Genomic DNA, 27,630 nt, shown 5'->3' on the forward strand with positions numbered 1-27,630 from the left:
TATTTTATTAGAGACAGAGTCTCACTAAGTTTCTTATCACCTCGATAAATTACTGAGGCTGGCTTTGAACTCACAATCCTCCTGCCTCCGCCTCCCAAGCTTCAACGATAAATATATTTTAAAGCTGTATTCCTTTTCTTTGCTAGGGGGAGCCCATGATGATAGGAATAAATCTCGCCCAGTTGTGATAACATGTGTTCGTCCTGGAGGGCCTGCTGACAGGTAAACTTCATCTTTCTGTGTTATTGTCCAAAACAGATTAAATAGAGTTGGAGACTTTGGCATAGAATTTGATTTATAGAATTTGGAGAGAATAGAAAAGATCTCTTAGACATCTTTCATAGCAAAGATAGATATTACATAAATATGTTAGAATGTGAAAACTAAAAGAGTTTGAAATAATAATGTTTCTCTCTAGATTCGGCATTTAGCATACTTTATTCCTGGTAAGTAACTTGGTTCTGAGCTCAATTTTCTCCACTGTAGATGTTGACAATAATATCTGTCTTTTGGGTCTGTTAACTTTTATCAAAGGTCTGAGATGCACGGTTCCTTCAGGGGGGGCTTTCATATAGGAGGGACTTATGACAGGCATCTGGCCCCTCAACTGCTACCCTCCTGACCTGGAGGCCCAGATGGTTAAGTCACATGCCAGCTATTAAGAAGAACCAGGTCATGGTTGTTTGATTTTTGTAATTATTGGCATTCTTATCACTATTGGTATTACCTCTAGATAATGACATTCATGTCAGAATGGAAGTGACTTTTAGCAAAATGGAAGGAATTTTGCCAGTCTCTCGAGTTTTCACTTCCTTCCATTTCTTTTCCTTGAGAATTTGAATATGTGAAAGACAAGTGCCTTCAGCCTTCACATCATAAGTCTTGTTGGGTCCCAGGTACACTCACAGTTTAGGTGTCTCTGGACATACTTATCTCTGTATTATTTTCCCACAGCAAAAGTCAACTGCATAATGATGGAGGAACACACTCCTGCCATGAGATATCATTGCAAGATGGGAGGAAAATCTGTCTCTCTGTTTCAGACCAGAGAGAAATAGAAATTATAAACCTTTTTTAAGAAATAGAAATTATAATAATAAATACAATTTATTAAACACATACTGAGTGTCAGGAACTGTGCTAACTTCTTGGCCAACACTGTCTTATATTTTTAGCCTTACAACCATCTTGTGAATGAGATATTTTTATTGTATCTCAGCTGGCCAAATGGAGGGCCCAGATGGTTAAGTCACATACCAGCTATTAAGAAGAACCAGGATACAAATTCAGGTTTATTTTCCTCAAAGCGTTTGCTGTCGGCTCACTTTTAAGAAAGATGATATTTCATATAAAGAGAGGAGGGAGACACTGTGCTAGGGTATATTTGCCTTTGTAAAGGATAGCACAAAGTTAAAACCTCCAGGGAAGTTTTGCCTTTTTCCTTCTCATTTCTCTCTTAGGAATTATTCTTTCTGATGAAAATAGACATCTGTTCATTTCTTATCAACATTTAGGGTTAGGGTTAACAAGAATGTCAAAAACAGACCATAAGTTTGTGAGCAATACATTATCAAATTAGCTTAGGAGTCAAGGAAACCTAAGTGTTAACGATAAAAACTTAAGAGTCAAAATACTTAGTTGCCTAAGTGAAAGATGTCTAAGAGATCTTTTGGGTAGGGAGGCTGTAATCCTGAAGGCACTCTGGTTCTGCCTCTATCATGTCACTAACATCCTGGTGTCATCTCCCAGTGCCTGAAGACTAGTCACAACAGGGAAAATATAATTTGCCTGCTTATTCCCAGAAATGTGAGACTGAATTCATTTATTGATTGCCAAACAGCCTTATAAATCATTAGGGAAATTTACAGAGTAGTGCAATTTCTCACCAGCACTCCCCATTCCACTTGGGTTCACTGGTAATAAATTGAATGAAATTAAAAAGGCTTTTCTGCTCACCTGACTTTGGGAAAATAGGTGAATGCTATTTCCTGGGTACCAATAAATCAATTTTAGACTTTCAGGCAAAAACCTAGAAAAGAAAAAAATATGCCTTTCTTACTTTTGTACTCAAGAGTTAATTCTGAGTAACTAGATTACCCGCTAATGTCTGGTTATCTTCTCATTACTGATTTTTGTATTATAGCAATTTTCCTTGCAGGGCTTCCTCTTTACACTCTTACTGTGATACCTGAGGCTTACAAAGAGTGCAAATGGGATGGATGGCAGCACGTGTGTGGAAGAATGGCTTTGGCTAAGTGACTATAAGCATTATGCTACATTAATCAAGACCTTGCCTTTATTTTCCCTTTAGAGAGGGCACTATCAGACCTGGAGACAGGTTGCTCAGTGTGGATGGAATTCGGCTTCTTGGAACCACACATGCTGAAGCCATGAGTATTCTTAAACAATGTGGACAAGAAGCAACGCTGCTGATAGAATACGATGTCTCAGTAATGGGTATGTTGGAATCCCAAGCGGGTGCTCTCTTAAGCTCTAGATCCTGTCACTGCCCATCCCTGAAAACCCACTGTAGATAAGTGCATATTTTTCGGCCCTCCTGTAGCAGACAGAATTGCATCAATACTCTATCATTGTAGTCTGAGTTCAGGAAAAGGTGTGGTATTTTTCAATGGTGTTGAGTAGAGTTCTCATGTTCTATAATAATGTCTCTTTCTGTGGGTGTCTCTCATCCAGCAATCAACTGTTCTGTATGGATTACCCTTGGCAGCAAAGTATCTTTCTCCTCCAAAATCACAAAAAATAGTGTTATTAACTAAAGGACTGCTACTGTTGCTTTTAATATTTGGAGACTGGCAGCAGTGGGAGATTCCTTTCCTTCTTATGTAACTTTACAACCTGAAGCCAGCTAATCAGAATTAATAGAAATGATCATTTATTTCATGTTAGACTCAAAGACAAGAGAAAGGAAGAGCACATATAGCAACATTGATTGAAATTAAAAATTAAATGCAATGTTTTTTTCATTAAAAGGGGATTCTAATAGAAAGGGACTACTCCTAAACTCATAAAAATTAGCAAAATGTTCTAATTTGGCTTCTAAATGTTTGGAGGTGTGTGTGTGTGTGTGTGTGTGTGTGTGCATTCTGAGGAAGAAAAATAATGAAAGAATGGATTGGACCTGGAAATTGAAACTTAAATCAATTTGTTGCAGGTAATCCTTACAATTATCAGACTTGATTATGTGACCCGGCTTTGCCAGCCAATTTTATGCTGATAAAATATAGGAAAGAAAAAGAGACTAATTCTATAACTGCAAACTCCTTTATGTCCTAATCTATATGATTCATATAGAACAATGTCATTTGAGAGTATTCATAATCTGTTTGCTGACCTACAATGTCTTAGAGAGGTATGAAGTTTTCTGACAAGCATAAAATCTGAGATTTAAGGAGTTTTTAGCATGGCAAATGGAGTGATATGATCTTGACATGAAATTTTCACAAAACAATGTTCCCTTTTTTACTTTCCTACCTTCCTTTGTCTTTCCTCTTTTGTTTTCTCCCTTTTACACTTTATTTCTTTTGTTATATGGCATTTGAATTCGATTTTAGTAGATGGTTTTGGTTTTGTTTTCAATGCTTCTGATCTCCAGTTATTGATTGAACCACGTCACTTGATTTTCCTCTGCTTTCTTTGTCAAATGGGAACTAACAATGCCTATTTGCAGGGGCAGTTATGAAGGTATTTTAAATGTGACAAATAATTATCATTAAAAAACAAATAGATGTTGGACATATTTAACTCATTCAGTCTAAAAACATTTATAAGCTAAATGGCAGGTATCAGGAATGCAGAAGTAATACACAAAACTGACCTGGTTCTTACCCTTTGAGGACTGCAAGGTAGGAAGAACAGCAAACAGAATATTGCCAAGTAAACAAGCACTCATGAAGTTTAGTTATTATGAAGAGTATGGTCAGGATTCTGTACTAGGAAATAAGGGTAGGCACAGGTAAGGATTGACAGGTGCTTTAAATAGAGTGACAGACTAAAAACCAAAGCTTTAGTAGAAACCAGATCCCATACTGAAGACAACAAATATCTGAAAGGTATGAGCATTACACTTCAGAGAAAAGAACTCCCCTTCTGGGATGAATACCATATCAAAGGTGTCTGAGTTCATGTTTCAGCATTGCCAAGGTTCTCTCTCACGCTCACCCTCCAAATGACACCTGGAAATCTTTACAGCCCAGTGTTTCCATTCAGCCCCCTTAATGTAAGGGTAGGAAGGAAACTCCTTGAGTTTCTCAAGGTGGCTGGATATAAGATCAGCATACAAAAATTAGTTGATTTTCTGTATTACAGCCAAAAACAGAAAATTAAATTGTTAAGATACATTTATAATAGCACTAAAATCATAAGTTTCTATAAGAAATAGATCTAACCCAAGTTGTTTGAACCCATTATACATATACACATATATACATTCATATACATAAAAGAATACTTAAATACATGATGATCTAGATCATGTTCTTAGATGGGAATGTTAGTATCTAAAAGATTCAATTTCTATCAAATATATCCACAGATTCAATTTTATTCAAAACCTCAAAAAAATGATCTTTGGAGTTATAAGAACAAGCTGTTTCTAAGATGATAGAATGAATCAGACCTGACTTTTCCTATGTTTACATATGAATACACAATCAGTGTAACTCCACATCATGTACAACCACAAAAATGGAAAGTTATCCTCCATGTATGTATAATATATCAAAATACACTGTACTGTCACATATATTTAAAAAGAACAAGTAAAAAATTTAAAAAGAATAAGCCATTTCTAAAATGTATATGGATTTAGAAAAGGGAGAAGGGACACAAAGCCAAAATGTTTTTGAGACCATATGAAGGGAAAGAATCTTTTTCTACCCTATATCAGGTCTCATTCTAAAATTGTGCCTTTGAGTTTTTGCTATAATAACATGGGGTAATAGAGAGACTAGTAGAAGAAGACAGCATGCCTAGAAATAGACCACTGTAGATTGAAAATAGAAGTATGCTTATACAACACTGGGGAAAGTTTGAACTAGCCAGTAAATGATGCTGAGACAATTAATTAGCCACATGACAAAAATGATATTAAGTTCCTACTTCAGGTCAGGCCCAAAATGAATTCTATACTTACTTATTTAATCTCCAACAGATTGCTATCATAAATAACTTTAATGAATATTTTTATACCCAAATCTTTGTCTACATTTATGATTTCAAAAGACAAATGGCATATTTGTTTTATCGTAATTTCAAATTGTTCTCCAGAAAGTTTGTATTGTGTTACATTACTATTGGCAACATTCAAAATGAACCTATCTCAGTAGAGCTTGTCTACATTGAATATTTTCATTTTTAATATATCTTATTGTTAGAAGAAATTCTATTTTGTTTACACTTTTAAAATACTCTAGTCAGGTGAATAAATTTTCATATGACTCCTAGTCATTTACATTTTCTATTGTCTGTTTATGTCCCTCATTCATTTTTCTATTGAAATTGCTTTTAGTTTTTTGTTTATTATTCTGTATTAACTTACATTGACTATTTTTATGTTAAGGACACTAGGTATTAGTTTTTTGTAAAAACTTTTCTCAGTCCATAGTTATTTATGGATTTGTAATCAGATACCCTCCATCACACTCATGTAAAGCTAAATAGACACAAATTTTTCAGTAGTAAACTTTATATCCTACCTCAGACACAAATTCAGTAATGTCATAGGAGTTATGTTTCTCAGATTTTCTTGCCTGAGATAGACTCTCTTTACATCATGACAAGACGACCTTTTCAGTCACAAGTCTACATTATCTTGAGAGTTCATGATGACAGAGAAAGAAACAAGATCAAATTTCTCAGTGATTTTCAATGACTTAGCTTGGGGCAGATACTGACCACTACTTTAACCACTGCGTCCAGAGATACTGTGCACTCTTTATTCCTATGGTAGGGGAGTTTCCTTTGCTTCATGTCTTCACCAGTATTTGGAATTGTGTGTCCATTTCATTTTAACCATTCTGATGGGCATGTGGTGGTATCTCATTGTGAATGTGGTGTACATCCCCTAAATGAATAACAATATGGAACACCTTTTCATTTGCCAGTGGGGCATGCTTTTTTCTTTGATTTACTTTTAGTACTTACATTTATTTACATACTATTACAAGAACACAAATTATCTCCTGGGAAGCGTGTATGTGTGTGCACATGCATGTGTGTGCATGCAAAATAGATATCAATATTTCAACCCTGGAAGTACATATATTTTTAAATAAATATCAGGTCATATATTTTAGCAAGTTCAGTGATATGTTTTGAAAAAGCTATTGGCACTATTAATTTTATTAAGTAAAGCTAAATTTAGTCTGATAACATTTTAAGGAAATATGTGGGAAGAATAAGTTTGAAGAAAACAGTAGTTCAATTTTGGATCTGTTAAGTGTGAATTCTTGCTAGAAAGAATATTTGGGAAATGATGTGTTTGGATCATTTTATTTCCTAAATGTTCATTAGAATACTTATTTTGCTTAAACCTTTGCTGAAAATATTTCCAAAATGTTTCTGAGAATGTATGTTCAGTTAGATACTTGAAGCTTTGGTGAAGTCACTTGATAGTTATCTCAGGAACATTTTCTGAATGTCAATCCCTAGGTCAGTGTTAAAGTATCGAGAGAGATTGAGAAGATGATATCAAATCTGTACTGACGGGTAACTTGCTCTGAATCTTTAAAGATTACATGATTCTCTAAAAATTTGTTTTTTTGTTTTTTTTTTTCTTTCACAACTATTTCTATGGAAGAACCACAGAAAGCAGTCAATAAAAGTGGGATTCTTGTTGGGCAGTAGTTGTAGCTCAGAGGTAAAGCACTTGCCTCACAAGTGTGATGCACTAGGTTCAATCCTAGCACTATATAAAAACAAATAAAGGCATTGAGTCCATATACAACTAAAAACCAAATTTTTTTAAAAATGGAATTTTTGTTAGTTGTATTAAACAAAGCTCACTGTTGTATAATTTAAATGAGCTTTCTTACTAAGAACCAGTTAATGTCTGCAGTGATCTTAGCAGATTTTTTAATGTAAACAACAAATTATTGTAGTTGATAATAAAGTTGGACAAATAGCTGTTTCTCCCAAAGGCCCTGAGCTTTCCCACTGTAGTGCCCAATGTCTAGCTTTACCATATGTGGTCCTTTCAAAAACAAGCTATACATTTGTAGGCCCGGATTAAATCACTTCCTTGTTGGTTCTGCTGTTACCTGGATCATTATCTAATTTTCTGTCCCTCTTGAGAAGTCACTCTGTGTAGCACTTTCTTGGTACCTCTTGAGGAAATTGATAATTTTTTTGTCTTGGTTGCCTGTGTGTTTCTGTTGTGACACTAGGTTTCCCATGCTCTGTGGAAACAGTAACCAAATCATCGTTATTTCCTTATTTCCATGACACCTCACATGGAGGCTTCAGTCACACACAGAAGGCACTTAATGATAATTGTGAATTGGACCATGTGTTCATCCATAAGTTAGCAATCCTTATGACCAGTCATCATTAAATGGGTGTGTGTAGAATGTGGCAAAACATTAATGATCTTGCTGTATGTTCAAAGAGCAGTTACTTCATGATTTGTGATCCATCTTACATTGCAGAATGACATCACAAATCCTAAAATCACAACACTTCCGAATCTACCTATTATATGTTTCTCAATTCCTCTAAGTCTCTGACTCTCCTTTTAACTGTCACTTTCTCTACTCATCTTCGAACATTTCCTTATGTTTACTTTGATGGTACCAGCAAGCAAAACCAAAGATACTGGAAAAATAAAAGCAAAAACCTTTAGCCTTTCTCTAAAAATGCACCCGAGTGGGCTGGGGTTGTATGTAGTTCAGTGGTAGAGCACTTGCCAGGCACATTGTTCAATCCTCAGCACCACATAAAAATAAATAAAATTTTAAAAAAGGTATTTTGTCCATCTACAACTGAAAAAAAAAATGTATTTTAAAAAATGCCATAAGGTTTTGACATCTTTGTCCCCATTACATAGATAGTCTTTCCTCATAGACATTGAATTCTGAGCAAACAGAAAATAGTCATTTCCAAGTTATTGTTTTATCAAGGATGGATTTGGATGTGATGAGCCCTCAAAAGATATGAATATATAATAAAACATATAGATCTATTATAGATCTGTTATAATTAAACATATAGATCTATTTGTATCACCACAACTGGATTTAGGCTATGCTTTGCATTTTACTCTTTTGGAATGTTAAGATCAAGATATGAAACTTCCACAAGTGAATTTTTAATCCCAAGTCCCAAGAGTAAATTAGCATTTTTTGTATTTTCTTCATTGATTTCTTTTAAATAATCTCTGTAAAGCAAAAGGAGTTTTCAAGGCCTACTGAAGTGCTTATAACATAACACATGTTCTCCCTGAGGGTCACTAGCATAACTTTCTCTTCTTCCTAGAAAATATCGTAAGTGGAAGACCAGAGGGTTCCACAAAAAGCCTATTGTCTTTAAGTAGCAATAGTCTTTTATTTAGAGTGTTGGTTTTCTAAGATAAAAGTTAGGTGTTCTACTCATTCTCCTTTTTTATATAAAAAATGAATTTTTGCAGAATACTCTTTACTGTCACCTACATCATTCCTTTTTATAAATACAAACTCAGAGCCACTTATCATATGTGAGTAAGGAATTTCCCTAAATTAGAAAACAGTATGCTTTTTCTTTAACTTTTATTTTGCTAGTTTAGAATAGGGCATGCTTTAAATTTACTTTTGTATTACAGTACAACACACAAATGGAAAAGTGCTGAAATCTTATTTACACATCTTGTTAAATTTCCACTTGTGTATTCTCCATTCAGATCAGGAAATAGAACATAATTATTATCACCAAAAGTCTCACCATGCCTCCTCCTAAACGCTACCCACTCTGTTCCCAAAATATAACCTTAAACCAGAACTTTATTTTGCTGAGTTTGAGCTCTATATAAATTGAATCATATTGCAGATTTCTTGGTGCCTTGATTCTTTTACCCACATTATGTTTGTTGCTGCAGTCTGGCTGGGCACAAATCACGAGCCACTGAAGCAGGAACAAACTTTATTTCTGAACTCCACCAGCACACTCCACACACGCTCCGGGAAATCTGCCGACTGCCACGGGCTCCTCTAGGAACCAGCAATTGGAAATATCTCCTCTGGAAATCCCTCCTCCTGCACTTCCCCAACCCATGGGAACTCTCCGGGAATCCCCACGAGAACTCCAAAGTAGCACCAGAACTCCAAAGTAGCAGCCAAGGCGGATAGTAATGCCTCGCCAGTCAACCAATACTGTTGGCAAAATGCCAAGGGCCATTCTGACTTGGCTGTGGCTCTAAGAAGTTTGTGAGATGCACTCATATCATTGCCAATAGTCATAGTTCATTACTATTATTGTATAGTATTCTGTTGTATATAATAATTTTGAATATTTTCCTGTTGATGGTCATTTGAATATAGTCCAGTTTGAGATTTCTGTAAATAATGTTATTATAAGCACTCTAATATATGTCTTCTGGTAAACTATGTATACACTTTTGTCAGGTCATACCTAGGAGTGGAATTTCTAGACTGTGTTAATTTTCCATTACAAATACCCAAGATAATTTAACTTCTAATAGAGAAAGGGGGGCCAGGGTTGTGGCTCATTGATGGAGCGCTTGCCTAGCACATGTGAGGCACTGGGTTCAATCTTCAGCATCACATAAAAATAAATAAATAAAATAAAGGTATTGTGTCCATCTACAACTAAAATTTTTTTAAAAAAATAATAAAATAAAGAGAAAGGCTTATTTTGGCTCACAGTTTACAGTGAGTCATGATCAGTTGGCCTCATTTACAAGGCCTATGGCAAAGCAGCACATCATGGCAGAGAATGCATGGTGGAACGAAGCTGCCCACCCCAGACCAGGATGTGAAAAAGGAGAGGAAATGATCGGGGTCCCACATCCTTTTCATGGCAGACTGCCAGTGACTGGGTAGCCTCCCACTAGACTCTATCTCTTAAAGTCTCTGCCATCTCCCAATAGCACCAGACTGGGAACTAAGCCCTTAGTGGGCTTTGGGGGTTTTTCTAGATCCAAACCATAATATAGGCCATAAGTCACATGTATGCTCACTTTTGGTAGAGACTCACAAAGTTTTCAAAGTGATGGTTGCAGTTGGCACTCCATTAACTGTTTTGCTTCCTCCACACCCTCATCAGTACTTGGTATCGTCAGTCTTTTTCACTTTAATCATTGTAATGGGTATGTGGTGGTAGTTCTTTATGGTTTTAATATATGTTTACCAGATGGATAAGTATGTTGAACTCCTTTTCAGTATAGGCCATATTCTTTATGATGTGTCTATTCAATTATTTTGATCCATTTTTTCTATCAGAAACTGTATTGTTGTTATTGATTAGTATGATTTACATTTTGCAAATACAAGCACTTTTTTGATTAATATGTGTTACAAACTAACCTTAACTACTAAATGTAAAATAAGAGCCAATTTGAGGAGACATGAAATATAATGTTCCAAAAAAAAACTTCACCAAGTTGTTTTAGGAAAATTTTTTTCAAGAATTAGACATGCAGAAATCTAGAAGAGGGTATAAAATTTTACCTAGTTTGCTCTCCAGCATTCAAGTAGATGATGCCATTGGATTTTAGGACTGTATTCATTTTCTATCGCTGTGTAGCAAAACACCACAAACTTGGTGGCTGAAAACAATGCCCTTTATTATCTCACAGTTGTACAGGTGAGATAGGCAAAGTGACAGCAGGCTAAGCCCTTACCCAGAGGCTCTGGAAAAGAATTCACCTCTGAGCTGATTCACAGTATTAGCAGAATCAGGCTCCTGGGAATTGAAGTTCTAAGGTCCTCATCTCTTTGCGGGCTGTCAGTCACAACCACCCACATCTTTCTTACATGTCCTACTCCATCTTCAAGCAGGAATGGGTATATTGAGGTTTCCCACATTTAAAATCTCTCCGATTCCCTCTCCTACCTTCCTGTTCTACCGCTAACTGGAGAAAGTTCTCTTTTTAAGAAGTCATTTCATTACATTCTGTCCACCCAGACAGTTTCTCTTTCTTAATGATTAGTTATGCCATACAACATGATACACTTCATCAGTGAAACAGCATTTTATTGACAGGATTCTGAGGTTAGGTTGTAGAATCTTTGGGGAATGAATTCAGAAATTCTATATACCACAAGGATTACCTACTGAAGCCAAGAAGATACAAGAGCAGGCTAGAAAGAATTGTCAGCTGTTAGAAGTCTAAAACAACTTTGTAGAAATGATCAGCTACTCACTTCAGTACCTAGCAAAGTGTCTGGCATAAGCTCTCAGTTACATTTATTGAATAAATGAGTGAATACCTTTGGAGGTTTCCTTTTACCTTTACATCAGTTGCTGCATGTTGTATCATTTTCCCCTGAATATTCTTGAACAAATAAACTGACACAACATCTCAAAACTTTATTCATTATAAATGAGGTGCATCTAGAATAGGGAAAATCAATAATTTTCCATTTTGATGTCAGCTCTGATTAACTGACAGTGGCCAGCTGAAGCACTATGTTAAGGATTTTGAAGTTTGACCCAACCTCAGTGGACAAGAACATTGTGATCTCTTACATTTTGTACCTGAATACTCCAGGTACATGTGATGACACATGTAATTATACCCATCTAGAGATCCAAGAGGCACTCCAGCCTCTAGTCCAAAGAACTAGTGCATAGGTAATTCAGTTTGAGAGCCTGGGCTCTCAAACTGAATTACGTATGCACTAGTTGAAAAATTTCACATGCACATTTGAAAAATATGCACATTTTGAAAAATAAAACCCTTATGATCCTTTTACTGTCACTGTATCTCTTTTCCCTACAACTGCGCATATTAGTCCATGGTTTCATACCCTAAAGTACAGGGAGCAAATTGTGGAGGGCATGGCCACAGGACATGTATTCTTTGGTCTTCAAACTGTTTTTGAAAAGTCAGAGTTATTTTTCAACATTTAAAACTATAGGAAGGGGAAGGATGAGATGTGCATCAAGGACAGCAGGAGATGGTCAGCCTACATTTACTGAATCAGGTAGGATGGCAGAAGTTTCCTGCTAGGTACCCTGGTACTACTGAAAAAGGAAGTGTAGGGTCTGTTGAAAACAACAAATTGCATAATTTGATTTTCAGTGTTCTATGAGATATGAAGAAGGAAATAACAAAAAGAGGCAGAATGCAAAGTTGTAAAGTTTCAGATTTATTACATCAGAAACTACCATGAAGAAGTATATTGAAGGAGAAGAAAAAAACGGGCTGAGGTCAAAACTGAAACTTAGGAAAACTGGCATTAAGTGGTGGACTGAGAAAAAGAAGCCTGCAAATCAGACTGAAGTCACAGCTTTCTAAGTGTATAGCCTTGGGCAAGACATTCTGCCTCAGTGAACTTCAATTTTCTCAACTTGTAACTTGAGGATGATAATGCATAGTTCACAGGACAGGTAACCATCTTGCATGGCCATGTGGACACTCAGGTTCAACTAAATACAATAATTCCTAAATCCTGACTTGAAAATTTATTTTTATAAAAAGTAAATTCATATGTGATGGAAGGCATAAAGTTCTAGAGTAAAATGCATTTGTATTAAAAAAATAATAAGTCTAAATATCTAGTTACTCTTAATAATTTTGCATTACTGGAACCAATACAACCATTGGCCTGAGTTGAATCTCATGCTGGCTTTTTGAGACGTTCTTTCCAGTTTGTTCAAGTCATTTCCCTGACACCAATAGCAAGTCTGTTTTACCTGTCCCCTCGGGCATTAAGTGATTCCTTAAGTTTCAGCCAGCCTAGCTCCAGACAGTCTGATGGGCACAGTCGCTCAGAAAGAAGGTCTCAACTGGAGATTCTATTCCCAATTGTCCACATTCTTCTCTGCCAACCCTCATGTTTCCCAAAACAGGCAATTGAGGGCTTCTGGGAGGAATGTGAAGATTTGTGGCAGAGCAGCAGAGTCAAGAACTGGGATGCACAGCTTAGCTCATTGGCACTAGTGTGGGCTCTCTCTCAACCCTTCTCCTGAGCCTCCTAAGGTTCTGCATTCCAGCATGAGGTTTGTCACACCCACTCCTGTCTTTGGGCTTTGAGAGGGGGCAGACGTGTCTTGAAGCTCTGCCTATTACATTAGTTGTTAGTTTCTGGGCCTCTAAAGTAATTTGGATTTTAGTGTAAGAGATATTCCTAAATATTTTTTTTGAATACTTGAGTAACACCAAAAGAATGTAAAATCTTGTAGAATACTACTCAGGAGCTGTTAGAAGCTTAGGTGTAGGAGCTAAGGTGATGAATAATGGTATCAGAGTACAAATAACATAGATTGATGATTCAACGTGCAGATTATCCCTAAAGGACCAACTGATTATAGTTTAGGTGGTACCCTTTGTGATAGAATCAGAAAGGTCTCTCAAGCCTTTTGGACCACTACTCCACATTTGTAATATGAGGAGAGCAGAGGATCATCTCAGAGGTGATACTACTATTCTATCTCTTTGAATTTAATAAATTCTCTTAAAAGATTTGAGAAGCTATCCCTGCTACTTTTTTTCATTGATGTAACTGTTAATCACTAACAGAAATGTTATAAAGAAAAATATTTTAAAGAAATATTTAACTCTAGTTTAAACCCATTTAAGGTGGTTACAGCTAAACCCACTATCTAAAAAGAGAAAGCTTGTCATTTCCTTGTTAGTTACATCAATCCCAACAGTCCCATGACAGTTACAAATTTTCCAAAGATTACTTCCCAACATCCCTATCACAGGCACAAGGCCAGAGTGCTGCTGTGAAGCCATTAACTGTAAGGATTTTGATCTTGGCATTCTGAGACATTTAAGAAATTAATGGAAAGTTGCTTAAAATTCTCTCATTTTCAGACCATATATGATGCTTCTAAAATTAAATATGTTCTTTAAGGGGAAAATTAGCCCTTTAATTTTAACATATTTTAGAAAGATGAAAAGCTGACAACTCTGTCGGGGGCAGTCTCTCTGCGTGGTAAGTTTCTTTGAGGTCATGTACATGTATTAGGTAGACTAAAATGGCTTTTCCTTTTGAGAACAGTAGCAGGCAGGCATTTCTGTTGATCATAAGGTCAGTGTGTGGTCATCTTTTATAGACTGGCACCAAACTACTTATCAAGATTACATGTCCCTGTAGCTTTGTACTAACTTCATACTCCTTTTTGTAAAATGAGCTTTAATCTTTCACTAGGGAGAAATTACTGTTCTCTGTACCTTCCATTACCTGTTCTCATGCATAACCAAAGCAACTTACAAAGAAACAAAAGTTTGCAGGATTCCCTGTGTCAAGCATGCAACTATTCTCTTTACCACATATTTTAGCTATCTTTGCACAATAGCAGTTACTTCAGAATTTACTATGTAGTAAAATTATTTTTTTTCAGAATAAAATTTCAGGTTAACTCCAACAGTCATACTGCTAAGGGAATACACTCCATTACTACTTTTCTCTGTGGCTTCAACAGTGAAAGTAGCTACCAGATGCCCCTGCTGAATAATTCAGGAGAATGCAATCACTCATTATAATCATACCCACTGTAATCTCCCTGCCTCATCCTAGACCTTATACCTGCCAGTCTTTATAACTGCAGTTATAATGATGGAAACAGTCCTGAAACTGTCTTGAGGTCTGGAGGTCAGAGCATTTTGGTAAAGACCCTCTGGTTTATTTTTAAGATAAGCAAAGAATTTCTCAATGTTGAATTCTCAGAAATACGTTGAGATCATAATTTTAATGCAAATTTCATTGAGAATACACCAATACTCTGCATCCTAGTTTCCATTACCTGAAGATACTTTGTTGATAGCAATAAAACAGGAAATGGGAAAACCAGCAGACTTTCCTCTGATCTCTATGGAGGCACCATGGCTCAGCCAAAATCCCACTTGAAACCACCATGTATCTAATAGAATCAGACACAAGGAATATTGAGTGATTGACTGTTACACAGGCCACCTCTTCTACAAAATTGTTTTATTTTAAAACAAGTAAAATGCAAGTTGTCTACTCAGAAATTCTTCCATCAGCCTCCTCATCTTTCTTGTCCCTGAAAACACTCTCTTACAAGTTGACATCTATTCCCACAATTTCCACCATCATCTCTTTTTTGGACATGCTCCTGTTGGCCATAAAATAAAGGTTAGAATTTTTATTTTATTCTGACAGTAAGACTCTGAGCTTTCCCTGGCTGACCTCTCCAAGTTGCACTTCTGTTGCACGTCAGCCACACATGCACTTAATGATTCATAACCCAGGTTTATTCATGTGTGTGTGTTTGTGGTTTTCATCCTATTTGGAGGCATAGTAGTGCAGTGATTAAGAAGACCCAGGTTTGAATCCTTTCTCTGGAACTTACTAGATGTGTGATTTTTCTAAGCCTCCATTTTTCCATTTGTTCAATGGAGTTAGTCGTAGTAGCTCCTTCCTGTGGCTACTCTAGTAATTAAAGTTGTTCATAGGTTTAAAGCACCTGGAACACAGAGAAATTTTTAAAATATCTTTTTATTATTGTTTTGTCATTGCTATTATGAGCTTTCTTACTTTGTTATGACAACCTTTCCATTTTATTCCTGTTTCTTGAAGATAAACTTGGTAATCCAGCTGGAAGAAAGCCTTCTATCCTTTTAATGCCAATACTGATTTTTTTTTACATGACTTTATAGTCTTCATCACATTCAGTGTCGAAGTCTAGCTGCAACCCTGTTTCCTCTAGAATTCATAATCTCCTCAAGGACAGAGACTGTTTCAAATCCATTCTGTTTCCTCTGTAGGGCCCCAGACACCAGATGTCATTTACCTCTTGGCTGAATGAATAAAGGAATGAGGAGTATTTAATATGGAGCCTATCTTTTCCCTAAATTTAATGATATTCAAAATAACTAGCATATATTTAGAGTACTTTCTGTTCATGGTGCACTTTCCCAAACTTCATCCTGTTTTATCCTCATAATAAATAACCAGTTCAGGAAACCAGGCTACATCTTATTTTCTGAGAAAGGCCAAAGTGCTATGTTCTCTGTGTTGACCACAGGAGTCTCTGGCACTTTCTGATTAATGAAAGAACACAACTTCTACAGTAGTAGGTCAGTTCACACAATGACAGTGAATTCATTTGCAATTTAAGCTAACAAATTTCATTTTCTAAAAAAAAAAACATACAGGATATTGTAAGTTTCATGGTCATCATGCATTTAATGTTGAATGTTGAAGGTTATATGTCTAGAATATTACATAAGAACTTTGTGATTATAATCTGAACATCCTAGTGAACTTTCTATTGCATTCTTAGTGAACATACATGAGACTGCTCTCAAGTAAGACCTTCCCCCAGTTCAATATTCTCTTTACCACATTGTTTTATAAAACATATTCTTTCAAATTGACACAAAAAACCTGTACCTATTTATATTATTGGTTTTTTTTTTTCAGAGTTCCTGTAGTCACAAACTATAAATAGTCCTAATTTTCTCTTCCTTTCACACAAAGAATCTTTCATTCTAAGGCTTATCATCACTTATGAATAGGACCTGTAAGTTCAAGAATAAATCACAAATGTTGGAGTTAATATACCTTGTGATGTAGGAAATAGGGTATTAGGCTAGTTTTAAAAATAGAAATCTAAGGTACATTTTTTTGCCTGTTGACACAATTTATAAATACCAAAGTCAAATCTCAGTGTTTTCTCTAGCTTACATTGCTATTAGCAGATTACAGTAATAATAACTTCCATTTACATAGTGCCTATAATACTCATTTCAAAAACACCATTTCATTGTATTTTTACCTTAAGAGATAAGCCTCAGGATTCCAATTTAAGGAATCAGAGGGAATAAAATAACTTGCCTAAGAAGAAAATAAGAAAATCAAAATGCCAGAATCTTTGCTTAAAAGCAATTTAACCAATAAGAGCAGTTTAAGTGTCACATTCATAGGATAATTCTGAAAGTTAAATGTTTGGATCTGAACTCTTTTTTCTCTTAGGCCCTTTTCTCTACCATTTTCCCCTTCTCAGGCAATAGTGCCTCCGTTGAGCAGTTTTCAAACAAAAAGCCTGGGACACCCTTTGTTTCCCTTCCCTACTCAAGCTAGGTCCTAACACAGGTTCTGACTCCTCCCTCTCCAGCCTGCTAGTCTCCATTTTTGCTTTCCACCCACTTCTTTATGCCTCTCCCTCACAGACTCCATCTCCCCCAAAGAACAGAAGTCACCTCCGGCCTTCTGTCTCTCTCCACCCTTCACACCACTTCCGTGCAAATTCATGCTTACACAGGCCTTAATAGAGCATGAGTTGAGTCTGGCCCTCCCATTTTATGTCATCTCACTACAGCCACCCCCTGCCTGTGAAGCCCTACAGGCCCTGCCCCAGAACAGCCTCCCCTATCTCCACCTTCCAGGGTCCGGGTTGACCTCTTCCCTTTGACTTTCAAGGCCCTCTTTTTTAAGCTCCTCCCATATACTGGGCTCCTGCCCTCAAGGACTTTGCAAGTTCTGTTCCTCTGCCTAAGAAGGGATTCTCCAACCTTGCATGTGTGCAAACAAACTCTTCACCTAGTTTTTTGTACATGTCCTTTAAGGTCTCAGCCTAAATGTCACTTCCGTGGAGAAAACTACCTTCCCTGAAACCCTATGTAGCTTAGGTCTCCTGTTTTACTTCCCCAGGGAACCCTTTCTTTTTCTTTTCAATAATTATCTCAATTATAATGTTAATTTGTTGGTAAACTAACCTTTTTGGCCTCTTCATCAAACTGTAAGCACCATAAGGGTCTGGACAGGGATATTTTATGCATACGTATATATTTTAATATATATGTTTGATATATATTTTAATATGTATTAAATATTTATGCATATTATATATATATAAACTATGTATATATGTGTGTAGATATATATAAACCATTGTATGCACAGTATGTGTCTGACATCCACAAAAATGTACACATCAAATATTTGTTTGAATGACTGAAATGCAGACAACTGAAAAGTAGTGTGTTCCCGGTGTTTCATCTAAATTGAGAGTAGATATTTACTGGTCCCTGGAGAACTCCAAAGGTAATAAGAGATGCAAAAAGACTTAAGTAAGCAATTTGTTTTATTTTTTTGATGTTCTTATTTATTCTGTCTTCCCTTGCTTTTCCGTACCTTCCTCTCTAGTCCTTCCTTCACCTTTCCCCCTCTCCCTTTCCTTTCCTCTCCTTCCTTTAAATAAGCATTCCCACCAGTTGTAGATAGAGGCCTCAGGAAGCCTGAATCCCAGAGTGCTACATGGCAGTGTTTTAAGTGACACCCCTGGCCCACACCAACAGTTGATTTCTTGCCCAAGTTGTCATTAGCAATTGTGAGTGATTTAGAAACACCAGAGTCTAGACCAGCTGGACTTCCAGAGTCTAGCAGTAAATATTAGTCTAGAGATTCATTCTCTAAAGAAAAGTGGGAGACTCTCCCACAGAGGGCACACTCGTACACAAGTAACAAATTATTAATCTCCAATTCTTTGGGAAATTCTGGGATGGGATTATGAAGTGGCCTCTATCACCCTGTGTCCAGTATCCTGTTTTAGAAGATCCCTATTTTAACAAAGTAACAAATTCTAGATTTCATGGTAGAGATCCCTAATTGTATGGCTTTTGAATCTAATCTGCTGTGGTATCTTGGCTAGTTAGAAGCTCAGGGTTCTGTAGGTCATTTGAGGAACACAGACTCTCTTTAATTTCAGTTTTTGCTGCTGATTGAAGGGTAAATCTATTGGATACTCAGTGCCCAACCCCTATCATATTCCATATCTTCCACAGAACCTGAACCTTGTAGGTAAAGGTAAAAAGGAGATTCTCTAAGATGCCAGTAAGTGTAGCTTCAGATAAGCTTCGTATCTTTCAGTAGCAGAATATTGAGACTGCATTTTTCAGATCATTGGAGACATCACTCAAGTAAGTTTGTGGCGCTTAAGAATTTATTTATAAAAATAACTGAGCCACTCACAGTCTTTCAGACAGTGGAAAAGAGTAGTCATCATTAATTCATCAGAATTGGCTCTAGTACTAAAGCAGTATTTCAGCTACACTCATATAAAATCCCACCGGCCTTTCTCTCTCACTTCTGGGTTCATCGCTGTGAGTTGCCTGCTTCTTATGATTCCTTTGAAGTTTTGCTACAGACTGGATCTGAGACATCTCACCCAGTGGAGACCTGATTTGGGTGACCATTGGATCTCTTTATTTCTCAAAGGTTATTTCCTTAGCTTTCATTCTTCTGATGGGTCACTTAAAAGAATGTTTGTGCTGAGTGGTACATTCTCCTTGTGGAATCTGCTTCACTGAAGTCTTACTATCCAAACAAAACCAGAGCAAAAGCCCAGAAGCCTTTCTAGCAGAATTCTCACACTTGGGAGGACATATGGGGGCTGAAGATAGGTTTCAGTCTGGTTTGCAATCAAGCTGAAGAAATCATTTGGCAGAAATATTAAATATGCCACCTGTGAAAAAAAGTAAAAATTAATTTAATTTTCATAGTTTGTGTAGTTCAGATGTTCCACATGTAGATGTCTTTTTGAATACCTTATCCAAGATATGGCTTCATTAGTTATAGATTATAAAACTCGATCCATAGCAATGTAGATAATCTAAAATTGCAGATAGGGTAATACTGAAATCATTCACAACACTTAAAGCTAAGTAAGTGAAACGACACATGAAAATGTACCTAATGATACAGGAGAAGCTGTCCGGCTCCCTCACCTCCCCTCCCTTCCCTTCTTGCTGTTATAACTTTTACCTTAGGGAAAATCTCACTGCATCTTACATAGAAGCAAACATGAGCTTAAAGTTCTGGGTCATATAAATAAGTAATTGAATTTTTTGGCTTTAAGTGCCTCTTCTTTAGTTTTCTCTGGCCAAGGGAAGAAAGTAATTTTTCACATCAACTAGGAAACTAATTAGGCATCATAGATGTCATCAGTGTGCCCTGGTATTAACCTAAGAAGAAGCCAAGAATGAGAGAACCAATATTAATTTGTGCAGTCAGTATCTGCCAAGCATTGTGCAAGGCACTTTATACATTTTATTAACTCTGTCAAAACAACTCTATGACATACCACATTATTAACCTTATTTTTTTTTTAAATAGATGAAGTTACTGTGATTTAAAGAGGTTAATTATCTAAGGTGACACAAATCACATGATGTTATATCTAGGATTAAATCCTGATGGACTTCACAGATCTGATATTTTACCCACAGCAGATTGAAAGAAATTATAGCAGATATAGAAAATAATAAAAGTTTTAAATATAGATGAACATTTTGAAGGCAGCAAATAAGTAATGAAATGCAACCTTATATTTTCTAAACTTAAGATTCTGAATTTGAAATGTTAAGACTCTGTTAATATTCTTTCAGTAATAGGAGTTTTACAAAGAGCATTTAAAAATAAAAGTGGAGTCTTACCATTTAAAATATAGTAATTTAGGCCTAAGTGAATTGTTGAACACCACCCCCCCACACACACACACACAAAATCCCAGAACATCAAATATTTAACATTAAGTACATAAGGAAGTTCTGAATAAGAAGGAAGAAAGTGAGACAAATGAATTAATTATCTACTGAAGTTTAATCATTTGGGCATTTTTATTGATCCAGATTATGGTAAAGCTACTCAGACTAAAGAAGTGAAGCATAATTTTCCTGGAAACCTCCTACCTCTTTTTTTCTTTACCCTGCTAATATCTCAAACATACCCAGAGATGCCTTCACAGATTCCCAGGCACTACCTGCTGCCCAGGTTTCCATAATGATTCAGGAGTTTCAGAATTCAGCTTGCCTCAGAAGACAGGAGAAGAATAAGTAGCCTAGAAAAAGAAACACAGATGTACTCCCAAGTAGAGCCTACTTCTTAGGACAATAATGATATCTGGAGTGTTCCTATGTGTCATTATTAAAATAAAAGTTCTATAATGAGGATTTTAAAATAGATGAAGTTTAAAAAATAGATTTTAAAATAGATGAAGAGGTCTACTACCTCTTGCCCTTTGGCAAAGGCTCTTGCCTCTATTAATTCTATGGACATGTCCAAAATGTATGTTGCATTAGTCCATTTTGTTATTATTATTAAATAACCTGACATAGGCTACTTTATAAACATGAATAAAATAGGTTTCTTTACCTCACAGTTTTAGAGGCTATAAATCCAAGATCACTCAGCCCCATTGACTTGGTCTTTGGAGGGACATCATGGGGGATGACATCACGGGAGAAGTGTGTGTGCGCGAGTGAGCAATTGGATCACCAGACTGGGAGGCAGAGAACCATGCATGGGTGAAAACTTGCAGTCATGAGTACTTGCTTCAAAAGACCAGCATTCCCCACAAGGGCAGCACTCTCAATGACCTCAGGACCTTTCACTAGTTCCACCTCTTAAAAGTCCTATAGCCTCCCACATTGCCATATTGGGGACCCCAAGCTTCCAACACATGAACCTTTGAGGAACAAACCACATCCAAAGAGTAGCATATGGGGTTAGACACCATGGATCCTCATGTTCCCCAAAGAAAGAGTCGGCTCTTTTCTGTGCTGTGTATACAGATGTAGGAGAGTATCTTCCCCTTTGAAGTGTTTCAGGAGTTCCTCAATGTCCGTCAGTGTAAGTGGCAGAGATTGCTTTCATCACTTTCAAATACACTTTCTATATAAACCAGGGTCAAGAAACAGATGCCTAGAGAAGACTTATCTCACAAATCAGGTGAAAATATGATGTCCCAAACATTCTTCTAAAGACATCTAAGCCTCTGTGGAGAAAAGTTAACACCCCAGAATAATCAAATCAGCACCATTTACTAGGACATTCAGCAATTCTGGGAGGCCTTCAGGACATTCCTTATGAATCCAGTATGAACACTCATGATAGTAGACAACTTACTCCTAGCCAAGCCTTACAGCCTATAGCAGTCATTTCTACTCCTCACTGCACACTGGAATCACCTACAAAGCATTTAAAATGCTGAGGCTCATCTCAAAGGGGGTTTGTGAGCATGAGGTAATATATGTGAAAGCACTTTATAAAACTGTAACTCTTCATAAAAATATAAGGGATAATAAATAAGAATCTTTAATTATTCATCCATCATTCCAGCCTATCTTAATTCCTTTGGTTCCGATATCCAATTTATTTGCTATTCCTTCCAGCTATAGGTCAGATTTTTCTAATTGGAGATTTTGTTTATGATTAATAAATATTTACATTAGATTCAAGACTCTGGACTGTGCATTTATTTTCCCTGTCCAGTGGTCACACTTGCCCAAGCTGCAGGGCCGTCTTAGCATCTTTGCTCAATGGATACTCTGGTCAGGCTCACTTTACTTCCACATTGGTTGTTTTAATGCATAATGATCAAGCTGCTGATTATATATATTCTCCATATCTTTAAATCCATGAATTTTCCCATTGTTTATTTGTTTTTTAATATCATGTCTACCTCCTATAAAAACCTGAGAAGGTTAGTGAGAAATAAAGATGCCTTAGATATTCCAAAGTATAATTTTTTGACAACTTTCAAATAAACTGGCTTTAAGAAACCTGAGTGGTTGGTGTAGAACTAGGAGACGCTCTTTTTTAAACTGTAATCATATAGCCAAGTCTGGCACAGGATGCCATGGAGAATTTGTGCCTTGCTATTGAGCCATTAATTCTTCTGACTGACAGTTCCTTTCCAGTCTTGGGAGGTTAAGAATCCTGAGTAGTAAGAGTCCATTCTTAGGCTGCCAAGCACTTACTCCTACTCAAGCAGTTTCTCTGCTTCAGCAGAGCCTGATGGAGAATCATTCCATTTTCAGTGTGGATCTAGCCCTGAAAAACCTGACAGTAACTAATTTTAGACTGAGAAGAAATCAAACTTTCCAGAGACTAATGACATAAAATAGGATGATTGGGCAGTAGCCATGTGTAATGTGCCAAATCTTTATAGCCAGCAGGGCAAAGGATTTTTCACTTATGTGGTAAATAGTTCCACTTTCCTTTGGTAGTCCTTACTTAAGTGACAGATTGATTTGACTATTTACCCTTTTCGAATCAAATAAAGACTTAAACTTTGAGTTTCCTGAAAGGTTGCTCTTGATAGAATTAGTCCCTCTTTCCAAAATCTTCACATTAGCACTGACAATGGAAATGAAAGCCTTTAGAGCTTGTGCAGTAGGGACATACTAGTATCTGAAAGTCTGCCCCAACTCACTATGCTGAGCTTAGAAGGTCAGTGTAAGTATATCCCAAAGTGGCAGAGAGTGCTTTCATAACTTTCAAATACACTTCCTATATAAAACATGCTCAAGAAAATTAAGAAATTTTGTAATCTACCTTTTCCTACCTTCTATTTTTAAAAGTTTTAAATTTCTTTAATATTTAACTACATCAAGGCCCTAGGAATTGAAGATAATTTAGTTAATGCTCGACAAAGCATGTTAAATATCTATCAAAACTATGTCAGAGTATCAAATTTAATGCTGAAATCTTTCATATAAATCTTTTCATATAAATCCTAGTATGATTATTTCATATATTACTCTTCTCTTGATAGGAACTTCTACTCCCTGTCTTATCTAATTGCCGCACTCTATAGTTTACCCTGAACTAAATACAGGGGCAAGAAAAGTCAAGGCTATCTTATAACAAAACTGGAGAACTTATATTGTCAGATAGCAAGATCTATTAAGAAGCTAAAATAATTAAGATGGTTTAGTTCCAGCACAAGAAGGACAAACAGAGCACAATGTCCACAAATAGAAATGTGTATATTTTGTCACCCGATTTATGATACAGGTGACATAGCAATGCAGTAGGAAAAATGGCCTCATCTAAAAATGATGACGTGTAAGTTATGTCCATGTAGAGAAGATATACCTTGAGCCTTCCCCACACAATACATAGAAATCAACTCCACATGGATTCCCAATCAAAACAGAAGTTAAATGATAAAGACAGTAGCAAAAGTTTAGGAGACCATCATGGTTTTAAACTAAGCAAAAGTTTCTTAAACACAACTCAAAATATAACTATAATAAACTGAATAATCAAGAGCTGATCTTTGTCAAAAGATGCCAATAAAAGACAGAAATGGTAAGCCATTGAAAGGGAAAATATATTTGCAAACCATATATCCAACAATGACTTATAGCAGAATATGTTTTTTAAATTCTCACAAAGCAATATGCCATGTAACTTAATAGAAAACTGGGGAAAATTCTTAGACAATCTCCAAAAGATAATATACAAATGACCAATAAGTATATTTTAAAAAATCACTCAACTACCTGAGTCATTGGGAAATGCAAACTGAAAAACTACAATGTAAAACCGCTAATCACTCAACTGAATGGGTCCAATGGAAAAGCCCGACCATAGCAAAAGGTGGCAACATGTGGAATAATCAGAAATCTCATTCCCTGCTAGAGGGAAGATTAATTCATATAAATTCTTTTGTAAAACTCTGACAGTATCTTTAGATATGTCCCAGTCATTCCACTCCCACTTACAGCTCCCACAGAAATGCCTACCCATGTTCACCAAAAGACATACTAGCATACCGTGGCAAAAATATCCATAATAGCCAAAAACCAGAAAATACCTAAATAGTAGAGTAAATAAATAATGCACAATTGCCCCATGCAATACTATACAGCAATAAGAATAAACTGTCTACAACTACTCGAACAATATGTGCAAATTTCACAAATGTAATATTGAGCCAAAGAAGTCAAACTAAGTAGTTTTTGAACCACCCATATCAGCAGCCTAACCTATTCTAAATCAGGCTAATGGTTGGTTGCTTTGAGTGGGGGCGTGATTTAAAGGAGTACATGGGGTGGCTTCCTTGATGCTGATGTTCTATTTCTAGGTCTGGCAATGGTTACATAGATATGTTCAGTTTAGGAAAATGTATCAATTTTTAATTTATAATTTATGCATTTTCTGTGTTTGTACACTTTAATTAAAAGTTTTTTATAATGCCATAAGCTAATAAGCAATATTATTATTATTTTTGGTTAAAAAAAAAGACATGTGAAATGGGAGGTCAGGTTATTCCAAAGTTAATGAAATTACCAATATGAGCCTGTTGCAGAGAATGGGTTTCAGTCGCCGATCAGGCTGTATAAAACTCAAGTATGCTATGAGTTTTCACTTGCTTTGACTCTTACAATACAATAATGTTCCTGTTGTCTCCTTTAACAAGCTTGAAAAGTTAGATTTAAGATTAAGTTCATTTGAATCTGAAGATATACTTCAGTCTAAGTATTTGGTAAATACTACATTTTAATAGACAAAAATAAAAGAAATCAGCAATTAAAATTTTATTGGAGTTTTGCTTATCTGAAAAGGGTAAAAATTATTAGAAGCATTATTTGAATTGGATAGCTTTAATAAAAGTATTTTTGACTAATGGTAAGTTGAAAAGCCCCCAACAGGTACTTTTTATCTGCAGGAATATAAGGTAGACAAAGCTGATTTACCATGTATAGTCTTTCTGCTACCCCCAGGAGGTTCTAATCAAGTCTTACACTCATTGAAATTCAGGGCTTAGAAGAGGGAAAACTGATTAACAAAATAAAAAATCCAGAGTGTTTCCCATGCAAACAGTCATCAGCATATCTCATGTAATTATGTAACCCATAAATCAACACAGCATGCAAGGGTTTTACTTGTGGAGTAAATATCTTAATGACTAAGATGCCTTTAGCCATGAATAATTTATATATGCATGATCCATTTTTTTTCAACTGTGCTTCATTTTGGCTGGATGAACTAATCATCTATTTAGGGATGGGCTTTTGATTATTTCTTCCTGATTTTTCTTTTATTTATTTTTTCTCATTTTGACACACTCCATTTTTTTCCCCTTGCACCTTCTTAACTAAGAGTGTCTCATTCATCCACCCTGTCTGCTTGTATTTATTTTTTCCATGCATCTTGTTAGACATGTTGGAACCAAGCCAGAGCTTTGGACTCAGCCTTTATAATGCTCTCTCTGCATGGAATTGTACGGCAGACAGGGAAGCAGGCTGAGCCCCACAAGGTAGTATGAGCTTCTCAATGTTGTTGTGGGGAAACATTTATTATGAAAAGCAATTGCCAGACAAGGCTAATGATCAATTAAACATTAACATTTGTAGATCCCCTTCTGTGATGCAGAAAGTAACTGCCATGTGGGTAAATGCTGGAAAGCTGTGCTTGCTAAAATAGTTTTGTTGTTTTCCTGGGGCCCATTAAGATAAAGTCAACTGAGAAACATTCAGATTAAATTCTATCTCATCTAATAAGCTCTTACCCACCATGCCACCTCACCTTACTCAGTTGTCTCTGCCATTCTTTGATGCTTGGCATACTTATTTGGTAATAAGAACTGCCTTTCTATAAAATTTATAGACAGGGAGCATTAACCACCTTCTGTGGACCTTTCGACACACTTAAGTAATTCTCCTAGAAGCCTTAAAATCATAGCTTAGTAGATAACCCATTATTTCTTATGAGCATTTTTAACCATACTTATTAAAAATTTTACTGGGCAGGGTGGGAGCGGGAAGGATTTCAAACACTATGGATCTTGCAGTTAAAAGGACAAAATATAACTAGAAAGTTCATGAGGTTCAACAGAATATATTTTTATAGTAGAATCCAGAAGTTTTGCACACACACACACACACGAGCGCACACACACACTCACTCACAAACCTTCGTGGCATGAGACCCCAAACAAAGAGTTTCTAGAAGGAAGGGATAATAAATTTGAATTTATTCTTGAATCCCAATACCCTCAGATGTGTCTGACATGTAGTTGGCACTCAATAAATGTTGAGACAACATTATGAATGACATGAATGACAACATAGCCTGCAGTCTTAGAAAGGCCATTTCTGTGGGGGCTGTGAAGTGGGTGGTCTTCTACTCTGGTGAGAATCTTCTTAAGCTTCTCCAGCCTTCTGGTAGTAATTATGCTGCCTTTGACTCATCTAATGTCTAAAGTGTATGGATCTGGTCCCAGTCACTTATATAAAATGCCATCACACCATAGCCTCATCATGGGGGACCTTCTAGAATCGTCTAATACCTAGCTACTGTTACAAACCTAAGTGAGAGAAAAGATTAGTATCTAGGAAAGATCCCCAGAGAAATATTCAGTGTGTCTTCTCTAGAATCTGTCTTTAAAGCTGACCAACACATCTGCTTGTCCTGTTCTTAGGACACCATCACTGAATTTCTTTCTACTCTTGCCTCAACTTTCATCCAGGAACAACCATTGGAACCACCTTTGCATCCTGGCATAAAAATGTGTTGAGGGCATTAGCCATTATCATTTAGCAATACTATATGTAAAACCCCACCGGGGAGATATTTTTTAGAGTTCCTTGCTAGAAGAATCATTATTTCCACCATTGGAACTAATAGGCTTTCTCCTTCCCCAAAGTGGGAACTACATAATTGATCATGTTTCTTTTATTGTCTTGGTTGC

The 27,630-nt window shown here is 36.3% G+C and overlaps 1 protein-coding gene across 1 annotated transcript in view; it reads left to right on the plus strand.

Moving 5' to 3' along the window:
* The window catches only part of Grip1 (glutamate receptor interacting protein 1), a 630,091-nt gene that overhangs the window by 505,582 nt on the left and 96,879 nt on the right, over nt 1–27,630 (plus strand). Inside the window, exons 6-7 of the mRNA XM_071609698.1 lie at nt 147–222; nt 2,312–2,457. Of these exons, the coding sequence (XP_071465799.1) occupies nt 147–222; nt 2,312–2,457 (222 nt within the window). The remainder of the gene's footprint in view (nt 1–146; nt 223–2,311; nt 2,458–27,630) is intronic.

This window comes from Marmota flaviventris, chromosome 3 (genome assembly GCF_047511675.1).
Source record: "Marmota flaviventris isolate mMarFla1 chromosome 3, mMarFla1.hap1, whole genome shotgun sequence".
NCBI lineage: Eukaryota > Metazoa > Chordata > Mammalia > Rodentia > Sciuridae > Marmota > Marmota flaviventris.